This window comes from Mercenaria mercenaria, chromosome 1 (genome assembly GCF_021730395.1).
Source record: "Mercenaria mercenaria strain notata chromosome 1, MADL_Memer_1, whole genome shotgun sequence".
Taxonomy (NCBI): Eukaryota; Metazoa; Mollusca; class Bivalvia; order Venerida; family Veneridae; genus Mercenaria; species Mercenaria mercenaria.
Window position 1 is genome coordinate 47,638,981 of NC_069361.1, and position 13,690 is coordinate 47,652,670.

Sequence of the window (13,690 nt, forward strand, 5' to 3'; positions counted from 1 at the left end):
AATAAACGCCAAGCAGTAATTAAATAAGAGGACCAACTGGTCCTGCACTCACCTGATCAAATGCAGCTTACTGCATTTAAACAATAAGAAGACAAGTTTTTTTTTCATCTAGTCTCAAAAACGCGAAAACATGATACAAGGTCGCGAAAACACGATGCGAAAAATATCGTGCCCTACTGACCGCGAAGGCGAAAACACGATGGGAGATTGAGGGTGAAAAAGAGAAAACACGATATTAATAACGATATTAAAACCCGATATCTTTGACATCGTGTTTTCGCTTTTTCACATCGTGTTTTCGCGATTTCGCCCTTATTAGGACGACGGCGCAAAACCACGATGGCCCTAACGGAACACCGTTGTTTCCACACTTTTTAAACGAACGACACATCTTAATTATTATGCGTTAGTTTTGAATGGAAAACACTAGGTATGTTCATCGTCTAGGTACCTTTTAAAGAAACAAAGATCTTTAATACAGTTTGCACCAATTTATTGTTGGATCGATGATACTTACACCTATGCAGATCCCGGGAAAATATCGAAGAGTAGTTTTGTCCGCCACGAATTGACTTTCTCGCCAACGGTTAACAAATGTGATTTTTTTCATGCCTATCATGTTCAAAAAAAAGATCGCGATAACAAATAGCTTAGGGCACTTCCTGGTATTATATACTCTGTTTATGATGTTGTGCCGCTGTGACAGAACGGAATAACAAAATGGCACCCATTAGCCAACATAGATAATACTCTTTTGAAGCTGCATGCCTCCGGATTTAAGTCAAATATGTCGAAATTTAGGAAAATCTTTCTTTACGGAGTCTAGCAATGGTGACAGGAAGTAATACTGAAGAGGGTTTGCGAGTTTCATGAACAATTTATTTACTTTTTTTTTCAGTAAAATATAAAAAAATGCTCAAAAACGTTAATCATTCTATTGAAATTTGATGTCTAACATTTTGTATCATTAACATTAATTATCAATGTTAACAATATTACATCATTTTTCAACGCTATCTGTTTAAACACTCCAGTCAGTGACATCACTGATAATCTATATTTATAAGGACTTTAAACCCAAAGTTATCGTTTTCACCGAATGCTGTGCATGTGCTGGGAAAAATATAAAGCGACAAGCTGAAAAATACTGTGTAGAATGTCAGGACTATTACTGTATACCATGTACAGACATGCACAAAGCTTTTCCGTCAATGAGAGGACACAAATTGCTGGACAAGGCTCCTTTCAGTACATATGGTCTATGGCCATATTTTCCAACAGAGAGATGCCAGATTCATAAAGCCGAACTTTAGGACATGTTCTGTAAGAATCATGATGAGGTTGTCTGCGCAACTTGTGTAGCTATAACTCACAGGTAAATACTTAAAGATCTGGCGCTCTATTAAGGTAAAGCAGATTTTTTTTTTGTAAAAGATAGGGTATTCACATTATTATAAGTCATGAATGTTGTAAAAATCTTCTTTGCCAGATTCTTTTTGACGAAGAAACCAGCTGTAATTTGCATAATTTGCATGGAAATTCATCATTCTGCACACCGACCAATCTCTTACCTCAACCATGTCTAATGTTTGAAGCAGGTTTGTTCTGTATTGCAGGAAAAGTACAAATAACTGCCGAAATTACAAGAATGAGCTTTTTCAGTATACCTTAAAACAAATTCTGCTTTATCATATTTTTATTCAATTAACTTGAACAGAATATAACTTTATCTATTGCCCAGCTGTATACAGCAATGTTAAAATAAACTAAGAATAGCAGTCATTAAGTACAAATCAGGAGTATATCGGTTAACCATACCGAAGACTATTCTTCCGGCCAATAATCGATAGTGGTCAGACTTTCTATATAGAAATAAGAAGGGCATTTACACATTTTACTTAATAACAAAAATATCAAAAATAAGAATCCTTAGGTGCAAAAATATTATCCATATTCAACATTTGATTAAACACACACTATCTTTAAAATAAATTTTATCTTTAATTTTGATTGACCCACGCGACGATTTATAATGCCATTATTTCGTCATTTGTTTCTTCTTTCTTCTATTTTCTATATAAGTTGTAAAATATGAGTAGTGCAGTAGACTATGGATTTCAGTTTTAAAGCATATCGATTTAGATCCGTTACATTACCAAGTCGTAATCAATTTATAAGCGATTCTCATCTTGTATAAATTTTACACCAAATCTGAAAGAAAACTCGCAAATATTTATCTTTAAGAACTTATAATCGTAAATAATTGACTGCGCAAACATATCTGATATACTCCAGTATTAAAGCACGTATCAGTTGTCACTTTTTTCTAGTCAACCATTAACATACAATTATATAGAATTATAAAATGAAAATAATTCATAACGTAGAAAACAAAAGGACATCCTAAAAATATAGGAAATCTGTCATTTAAAATAAAGAATGTAAAAATATATATGATTATAATACAGGGATTCATGTCAAAATATACACTCCATTCCGGACGAAGTTGACAATCTATACAAACAATCAGCTTCTGATCAAACCAAGAATCAACTCCTTGCAGCAAAAAAAAAAAACAAAACAAAACAAGTAGAGGATAAAAAGAAAGCCACACAGCAAATTCAAAATGAGCTAAAGAAACAAAAGCTGAGAGCAGCTGATTCTATCATAAACTATAGAAAAGAACTGGAGGCTGAGCTCAAGATACTTGAAACAGAATCACTCAAAGATGTGGATGTGCAATATAATAGTATGGAAAGAGATCTACAGAGTGAGATCAAGGAAGCAGAGGAAGATATTGAAGACCTGGAACAATCTGCATCCAAGCTACGAAGGTCTATTGAAAATAAAGCCCAAGAATTTGTATGTGTCAAATCTGCTCAAAAAATAATTGATATACAAAAAACAAACAGAAGCGAAAATAAGTTTTTCTGCTGAATCAGATATGAAAATAAAAAACTACCTAAAATAATCAAAGGCATTAAGACAAGCGCCTACAGCAGAAGCTACTTGCAAGCCTAAAACTACAGCATACAAAGTGAAACAGCAGAGGAATATTAATACTAAGGTTAAAGAAGACAAATATACATGTAGAATACTTGGATCCTGTTTTACTGAGGATGGTTCCCTTTTGCTTGCTGATAACAATAATTATAAGTTGAAACGTCTGAATATTTCAACATATACCATCATAGATCAACTAGATCTGGAGACAGGACCTGATACTGTGGCTGCAGTTAGTCTTCGCAACAACACCATACAGTTTGTATCACTAGGAGACAAGATGATAACAACAAGGAAGCTGAAGATGGATCATTACTGTTATGGTTTGGCTTTCAATGATGGGGAATTGTTCATATCTGATTCAGACAAAACAGTTTATATTCACGATATAAGAGACAAAATGTTACATAAAGTGATAACTAAAAAATCAGGCACCGCAATTTTCAGTGGCAATAGACATTTAAATGTGAGTAACTACAGGGATTTTGTGTATGGCGCTGATTCCGTGAAATGTCTTATAATTCTAAATAAACAGGGAAATTATCTATCAACATTTACTGACCCTGATTTAGTTCAGCCTTGGGGAGTATGCACAGATAAGAGAGGAAACATACTGGTCTGTGGGTATATTTCATCAAATATTGTCCAGATAAGTGAGGATTCAAAAACAAAGATAGGCATGATCAAAACAGATCACTATCCATTATCAGTCAGCTTTAATCCTCACCAGAACAAACTAGCTGTAACTCATTCAAACAACAACACAGTAAAAGTCTATGAACTAGAGTAAGACATAGTTACTGCTGCTGAAAACACTGTATAAATGAATACTTATTATTGTTAAGTTTTAAGGATACATCGACACAGGATCTCGGGTCATATGGTAACTTTTTAGTTTTACTGATGAAGGAAGACCCCGTTTTCCTCTCGAACTACAGACATGAGGGATTAGTGATTCAAAGTCAGCGACCTTAATCTCTATGCCACGTATCTGAACTTATTATAGAAAAACAAAAAGAAACCATATTAAGCAATTAAAGGTTTTACTTACATTGCTATAACTTCCCTGTTAACGGTGTTTTCAAGAAGAATGGAAATACAAACATACAGAGAGAGAAAATACAGAGTGAGAACATGCATTGTAAAAACATACAACATACATTGTAAGAACATACGACATACTTTGTAAAAACACACGACATACATTGTAAGAACATACGACATACTTTGTAAAAACACACGACATACATTGTAAGAACATACGACATACTTTGTAAAAACATACAACATACATTTTAAGAACATACGACATACATTGTAAGAACATGCGACATACATTGTAAGAACATACGACATACATTGTAAGAACTTACGACATACTTTGTAAAAACATACGACATACAGTGTAAGAACATACAACATACTTTTTAAGAACATACAACATACATTGTAAGAACATACGACATACATTGTAAGAACATATAACATACATTGTAAGAACACACGACATACATTGTAAGAACATGCGACATACAGTGTAAGAACATACGACATACTTTGTAAAAACATACGACATACAGTGTAAGAACATACAACATACATTGTAAGAACATACGACATACTTTGTAAAAACATACGACATACAGTGTAAGAACATACGACATACTTTGTAAAAACATACGACATACAGTGTAAGAACATACGACATACTTTTTAAGAACATACAACATACATTGTAAGAACATACGACATACTTTGTAAGAACATACAACATACATTGTAAGAACATACGACATACATTGTAAGAACATGCGACATACAATGTAAGAACACACGACATACATTGTAAGAACACACGACATACTTTGTAAGAACACACGACATACTTTGTAAGAACACACGACATACATTGTAAGAACATACGACATACTTTGTAAGAACACACGACATACATTGTAAGAACATACGACATACTTTGTAAGAACATACGACATACATTGTAAGAACATACGACATAATATGTAAGAACATACGACATACATTGTAAGAACATACGACATACTTTGTAAGAACATACGACATACTTTGTAAGAACATACGACATACAATGTAAGAACATACGACATACATTGTAAGAACATACGACATACTATGTAAGAACATACGACATACATTGTAAGAACATGCGACATACAATGTAAGAACATACGACATACTTTGTAACAACATACGACATACATTGTAAGAACATACGACATACTTTGTAAGAACATACAACATACTTTGTAAGAACATACGACATACACTGTAAGAACATACAACATACACTGTAAGAACATACGACATACTTTGTAAAAAACATACAACATATATTGTAAGAACATACGACATACTTTGTAAGAACATATGACATACTTTGTAAGAACATACGACATACTTTGTAACAACATACAACAAACATTGTAAGAACATACGACATACATTATAAGAACATACGACATACATTATAAGAACATACGACATACTTTGTAAAAAACATACAACATATATTGTAAGAACATTGTAAGAACATACGACATACTTTGTAAGAACATGCGACATACTTTGTAAGAACAAACGACATACATTGTAAGAACATACAACATACATTGTAAGAACATGCGACATACAATGTAAGAACATATGACATACATTGTAAGAACATACAACATACACTGTAAGAACATGCGACATACATTGTAAGAACATACGACATACATTGTAAGAACATGCGACATACTTTGTAAGAACATACAACATACTTTGTAAGAACATACGACATACACTGTAAGAACATACAACATATATTGTAAGAACATTGTAAGAACATACGACATACTTTGTAAGAACATGCGACATACTTTGTAAGAACATACGACATACATTGTAAGAACATACAACATACATTGTAAGAAAATGCGACATACATTGTAAGAACATGCGACATACAATGTAAGAACATACGACATACTTTGTAAGAACATACGACATACATTGTAAGAACATACGACATACTTTGTAAGAACATACAACATACTTTGTAAGAACATACGACATACACTGTAAGAACATACAACATACACTGTAAGAACATACGACATACTTTGTAAAAAACATACAACATATATTGTAAGAACATACGACATACTTTGTAAGAACATACGACGTACTTTGTAAGAACATACGACATACTTTGTAACAACATACAACAAACATTGTAAGAACATACGACATACATTATAAGAACATACGACATACATTATAAGAACATACGACATACTTTGTAAAAAACATACAACATATATTGTAAGAACATTGTAAGAACATACGACATACTTTGTAAGAACATGCGACATACTTTGTAAGAACATACGACATACATTGTAAGAACATACAACATACATTGTAAGAACATGCGACATACAATGTAAGAACATACGACATACATTGTAAGAACATACAACATACACTGTAAGAACATGCGACATACATTGTAAGAACATACGACATACATTGTAAGAACATGCGACATACATTGTAAGAACATACGACATACATTGTAAGAACATACGACATACAATGTAAGAACATACGACATACATTGTAAGAACATACGACATGCATTGTAAGAACATGCGACATACAATGTAAGAACATACGACATACATTGTAAGAACATACGACATACTTTGTAAGAACATACGACATACACTGTAAGAACATACGACATACTTTGTAAGAACATACGACATACATTGTAAGAACATACGACATACTTTGTAAGAACATACGACATACATTGTAAGAACATGCGACATACAATGTAAGAACATACGACATACATTGTAAGAACATACGACATACATTTTAAGAACATACGACATACTTTGTAAAAAACATACAACATATATTGTAAGAACATTGTAAGAACATACGACATACTTTGTAAGAACATACGACATACTTTGTAAGAACATACGACATACTTTTTAAGAACATACAACATACATTGTAAGAACATACGACATACATTGTAAGAACATACAACATACGTTGTAAGAACATACAACATATATCGTAAGAACATACGACATACATTGTAAGAACATACAACATATATCGTAAGAACATACAACATACATTGTAAGAACATACGACATACTTTGTAAGAACATACGACATACATTGCAAGACCTTACGCAATACATTGTAAGAACATACAACATACATTGTAAGAACATACAACATATATCGTAAGAACATACGACATACATTGTAAGAACATACGACATACATTGTAAGAACATACAACATACACTGTGAGAACATACGACATACACTGTGAGAACATACGACATACTTTGTAAGAACATACGACATACACTGTAAGAACATACGACATACTTTGTAAGAACATACGACATACATTGTAAGAACTTACGACATACATTGTAAGAACATACGACATACATTGTAAGAACATACAACATATATCGTAAGAACATACGACATACATTGTAAGAACATACGACATACAGTGTAAGAACATACGACATACTTTGTAAGGACATACGACATACTTTGTAAGAACATACGACATACATTGTAAGAACTTACGACATACATTGTAAGAACATACGACATACATTGTAAGAACATACAATATATATCGTAAGAACATACGACATACATTGTAAGAACATACGACATACAGTGTAAGAACATACGACATACTTTGTAAGGACATACGACATACTTTGTAAGAACATACGACATACATTGTAAGAACATACGACATACTTTGTAAGAACATACAACATACTTTGTAAGAACATACGACATACATTGTAAGAACATACGACATACACTGTAAGAACATACGACATACATTGTAAGAACATACGACATACATTGTAAGAACATACGACATACAGTGTAAGAACATACAGCATACAGTGTAAGAACATACAGCATACAGTGTAAGAACATACGACATACTTTGTAAGAACATACAACATACTTTGTAAGAACATACGACATACAGTGTAAGAACATACAGCATACAGTGTAAGAACATACGACATACAGTGTAAGAACATACGACATACGTTGTAAGAACATACGACATACTTTTTAAGAACATACAACATACATTGAAAGAACATACGACATACATTGTAAGAACATATAACATACATTGTAAGAACATACAACATACATTGTAAGAAAAATACAACAAACAGACATTGTAAGAACATACAACATACATTGTGAGAACATACAAAGTGAGAAACGTACATTGTGAGAACGTACAGGGTGAGAACATATATTGTGAGAGCATACAGAGTGAGAACGTACAGGGTGAGAACGTACAGGGTGAAAACATACATTCTCAGAGTGAGCACAAAAATAAATATTTGTAATCAAAACGCTACATAAATTCCAGATGAACTATTGAATATAACGGAAGCTGGCTTTGCAGCAATAGTATAATGAATAAATCAGTCAAAACTAGTAAGAATTCATGTAAATTTGTAAGAAGCTATTTTCGTATGTTATTACGAAACGTTATTATGAATTCACAATAGTGTTTGTTTAATTAATTATAAAGTTTCATTACCTTAAGAATTTTACATTACATGTAGAATGTATGTTCGTTTATTGTACATTTTGCCATGTACATATTCATAAATCAATGATTATTTAATTAATTTAGTTTATTATGTACTGTATGTAGACACGACATTATATGTATGTATAAATCTGAAATAAAATGTTGTTCTATTCTGTAAAAGATAATATGCTGAGATGATGTATTTTAGTTCTGTCTACTAGTATTTGTTGTTTAGCGAGCATATAAAAGCAGTGAATAAAATCAAAAAAAAATTAACATGTCTTTTGAATCCAAAAACTTCCAAGTTCTTTGAACATTATCATTATCAAAATAATAAATTCATTAATATTTAGTTACAATTTGAATTACTAGAGATATCACTAAATAGCAATAATATATGAGCCGTGCCATGAGAAAACCAACATAGTGGCTTTGCGACCAGCATGGATCCAGACCAGCCTGCGCATCCGCGCAGTCTGGTCAGGATCCATGCTGTTCGCTTTCAAAGCCTATAGCAATTAGAGAAACCCTTAGCGAACAGCATGGATCCTGACCAGACTGCGCGGATGCGCAGGCTGGTCTGGATCCATGCTGGTCGCAAAGCCACTATGTTGGTTTTCCCATGGCACGGCTCATATTATTATGCTCCCTAAACCTCTTTGTCAGAGGAAAAAAGGAATATTTTTTTAAAAATAGTTGCTTACCGCCCCAACCCCTCACACGCCGTTTCTCACTCTAGAAAAATACAACCGTGGAAGTTGTTTATGCCACTAACTTGTTGGGTGTGTAAAAGGGTGTCCCCACTTCTCTCGAGCACAGAAAAAAAAAAAGAAAAGAAAACTTCATGAAAAGTATTTGAACAATTTTTCAAAAGATGAAATTAATATGTCATTTACATCTGGATTTTATGGTAATCATAGGAATGAAGTTTAATTGTGATCTATTTTATAATAGAGATGAAGTTTAACAGTGATCTATTTTATAATAGAGATGAAGTTTAACTGTGATCTATTTTATAATAGAGATGAAGTTTAATTGTGATCTATTTTATAATAGGGATGAAGTTTAACTGTGATCTATTTTATAATAGAGATGAAGTTTAATTGTGATCTATTTTATAATAGGGATGAAGTTTAACTGTGATCTATTTTATAATAGGGATGAAGTTTAACTGTGATCTATTTTATAATAGAGATGATCTATTTTATAATAGAGATGAAGTTTAATTGTGATCTATTTTATAATAGGGATGAAGTTTAATTGTGATCTATTTTATAATAGAGATGAAGTTTAGGCTAATGTGATCTATTTTAAAGGCACTGACTTCCAGATTTTGACTAAGGTATGATTTTTCTTGAAAAACTGAAGTTTGGTTATATTATGAACATTAAAACACGAGTTTTTGTTTCTAAACTAGCTTAAAATGCCAATCAAGAAATAACAAATATGCAAGAGTCGTTAATCGAACACCGGTCGCAGGGGCAATCAACATTTTTCACAGTTCTTGACCAGTATACCAAACAAGAATACTAAACCGATTGCTAAATATTAAAATATTAAACTTTATTATAAAGGCAGTTTACTCATGCTACCACGTTACAACGCTTTTTAATTATGAATGGAAAAATTAGTAAAAAACAGCTAATTCGCGTGTGTAACCACAACTTATAATCTGTAAGTAACTTAGTTTCAATTCCTTCTTTAGAAATATAGAAATAATTTTCTGATTTTTATTTTTTGTTGTTGTTGTTATTGCCGTTCGATCTTGAGGTCAGTGCTTTTAATATTGGAAGTAATGTAAGTAATGTACACCCTAGACTTGAGAGGGGATGGTATATGGGTGTCCCATGCTTTTGTCCGTTACATACAAAATAACTGAGCCGCTCCATGAGAAACCAACATAGTGCGTTTGCGACCAGCATGAATCCAGACCAGCCTGCGCATCACGCTGTCTGGTCAGGATCATGCTGTTCGCTTTCAAGCTATTGCTATTAGGAACCGTTAGCGAACACATGGACCCTGACCAGACTGCGCGGATGCGCAGGCTGGTCTGGATCCATGCTGGTTGCAAATGCACTATGTTGGTTTTCTCATGGCACGGCTCAAATGTACTTTGGTAGGGGAGGGAAATGGCTACAAAATAGTAGTTGGGTTCAAATTCGCTATTCTAAAAATTTGCAATTTTTAATTGCTTTTGAACTTTTATTAATAAAAACCATACCTAACACTTCATTTTTGAACTGGTGGGAAAATAGAGAAAATGTAATGAAATAATACATCGTAACAGTTTTCGGCTTATACCCTGCTTTTTATGTTGAATGTTAATGCCATATGGCAATCTATTAGAATATTCATGGAAAAGTTTGCAGAATGAAAAACAAAAAAGACAATATCTTTGACTTCTGAATGTGTCTTAGTCGTTTAGGTTGGAGTCTGGCTCTTGCACTTGACATATCATCTAGGGGGCATTTGCAGCGAGAAATATCAAACTCTGTGCTGATCTGTGAAGTAAAACTGTTGACATAGGAGAACTTACGCAGTATAAGTATGGCATTCGGAGTTTTGGTTGTGATTTCAATTAGTTAGACCACATTCATGGCCGTTGACCATTGTAAAAAATATACGCAAATAATAAATTACTCATATAAGATGTATACGCACGCATTGAGTGTCTATACTGTAGCACAGGTGGCAGTAACGTACCTAGGATACAGTATGGTACCATGAGCCATATGCACTTAAATTTATTACAATTATAATGTTTTCTTAGGGAAAAAATGACAAAAAGCCATTCTGAAAATTTTTTTGCTCCTGTGACAATGAGCCATGAGAAAGGTAGATATGAACAGTTTGACATGTGCATTGCTTCCAGGTCCGTATTTTTTTCAAAACAATATTTCCTTATCAATGATTGGCCGTCTTTTGAGCAAAAGATTAATCTTTCAGAAAAAACTTACTTCAAAGCCCAGTTCCAAACCGTTTACGCATCATGAACGGGCAACGGCGTACGAAACGGTAGTGTTTTCTCTGTCCGAATAAATCCCACACATTTTTCGCACCGAAGTCTCCTCCCTAAAACACACCAAGCACACAGTGCCAGTTTAAAATAACGTTATAATCGTTCATAACAGACTAAACACAAACTAACAAGACCGAAAATCAGGTTCAATCCTACTTTGTTACTTACAAATTCGCTATTTAACTTTTTCGCTTTCGGAAATTACCTTCGCCTGCCATGATTACCGTTGACAAGACGGTGGTTGTAAAGAACGTTTTCATTGGCGGAGACAGTTTACGTATTTCAAACATAGCGATAAAATCCAAAGAGTACCCGAATATAAACAAGCAGCGATGATTCACGAAGATTATTTACCAAATTCAAATAAATAACAACTGGTAAGTAATTAAGTAGAATTGAACCTTATTTTTAGTCTTGTAAGTTTACATTTAGCATATTCTGACTGCTTGCAGTGCTATTTTTAACTGACATGGTGTACTTGATTTGTTTTAGTGGGGAGACTTCGGTGCGAAAAATGTGTGGGATTTCGGATGGAGAAATCACTATCGTTTCGTACGCCATTGCCCGCTCGTGATGCGTAAACGGTTTGGAACTGGGTTTTGAAGTAAGGTTCAAAGTTTTCTGAAAAATTAATCTTTTGCCGAAAAGGCGGCCAATCATTGATAAGGAAATACTGTTTTGAAAAAAAAAATACGGACCTGGAAGCAATGCACATGTCAAACTGTTCATATCTACCTTTCTCATGGCTCATTGTCACAGGAGCAAATTTTTTTTTTCAAAATGGCTTTTTGTCATTTTTTCCCTACGAAAACATTATAATTGTAATAAATTTAAGTGCATATGGCTCATGGACCCATACTGTATCCTAGGTACGTTAATGCCACCTGTGTACTGTAGGGTACATTCAAAACGTTTTTGTTTCGCAAAGATGTAAATACGTACTTTACTTGTAGTTGAGTAAGGAAAAGTGACGAAATTGTTTTAGAAGTAAAGAAAATACAGTTCAAATAACACTTTAACTTAAATTCTAATATATTTGTCTCTGTTAAAACACGCTTACGCTAGAATGACATCACACCTTAACGTGCGGTGACGTCAATGTTTTTGTTGCGACCAAGAAAGAGCGCTACTGTATTTTATTTCTGAACTAAATGCGACTTTGTAATACATTGTCATCATGGAAACACAGTGGGACAAATATGGCAGGTGCTTGATTCATTTTCACTTTCAGTTCGTCGGCTAATTTTATCTTACCGTCCCAAGAAAGTCGTAACGTTTTCGCAAAAGAAAAGCCGGATATTTTTCATATGCTGGTAGACTGTTTACATCAAATAGGAAGTGATTTCTCAGAATTTTGAAGAAATCTAAAAAGGTAGTTCCAAGCTTTTGATGAAATATGATCTAAGATGTTTTCGGCTTCGATTTATAGCTTATTGTATTGGGGAAAGAACTAGGCCATTTTCATTGTAAAGTTCCAGTGTTTAGTTTATTAGTGTGATATCATTATGTCCGAGGGAAGAGACATAACTCAAAACATAATAATGGGACAAGAAAGTCCCAGTAACATGCGCATATCTGCTTCAATGTGATGAAGTATACCAAGTTTAATTTGAATCGGATTGAAACTATAGGAGTTATACACGTCACAGATGGAGATGTAATGTTGCTAAGTCCAAAATAAAATATCATGTAGTAATAACAAGACATAATTTCAAAAATCCCGACAGCATGGGCATGTTTACTTCATAATATGAAGTATAACAGTTAGATGTATACTAGTAGGAAGATCCTTCGGAATCACTGAACGCAGGTACGGTGTAATTGAGTATGTTCGTAATAAGTAATTAAATGTGCAACACTCACAACGTCACCAGCCCATCCCAAACCTTACCACCGGCTTAAACGGAATACTGTAAAATTGAATGGTGTTCATGATCCCAAAGGACTAGAAAATATAACAATCCACAAAGTTTCATTTGAATAGAAACTGTAGGAGGAGTTGAGTACACAAAACA

At 33.4% G+C, this 13,690-nt stretch overlaps 1 protein-coding gene across 1 annotated transcript; it reads left to right on the top strand.

The window, feature by feature from the left end:
- The first annotated feature begins 1,316 nt into the window (after nt 1-1,316).
- LOC128557564 (uncharacterized) lies at nt 1,317-3,793 on the top strand. The gene is made up of 3 exons (XM_053545036.1): nt 1,317-1,375; nt 2,469-2,862; nt 2,978-3,793. The coding sequence occupies exons 1-3, from the start codon at nt 1,317-1,319 to the stop codon at nt 3,791-3,793; spliced, it is 1,269 nt and encodes a 422-aa protein (XP_053401011.1).
- Nucleotides 3,794-13,690: the final 9,897 nt, after the last annotated feature.

What these genes read in the sequence shown, in the direction of transcription:
- LOC128557564 (XM_053545036.1), top strand. Translation starts at nt 1,317, where the DNA reads ATGTTCTGTAAGAATCATGATGAGGTTGTCTGCGCAACTTGTGTAGCT. An exon ending in TGTGTAGCTATAACTCACAG is followed by an intron (nt 1,376 to 2,468) that starts GTAAATACTTAA and finishes ATTATAATACAG; the next exon opens with GGATTCATGTCAAAATATAC. An exon ending in AAAATAAAGCCCAAGAATTT is followed by an intron (nt 2,863 to 2,977) that starts GTATGTGTCAAA and finishes AAATAATCAAAG; the next exon opens with GCATTAAGACAAGCGCCTAC.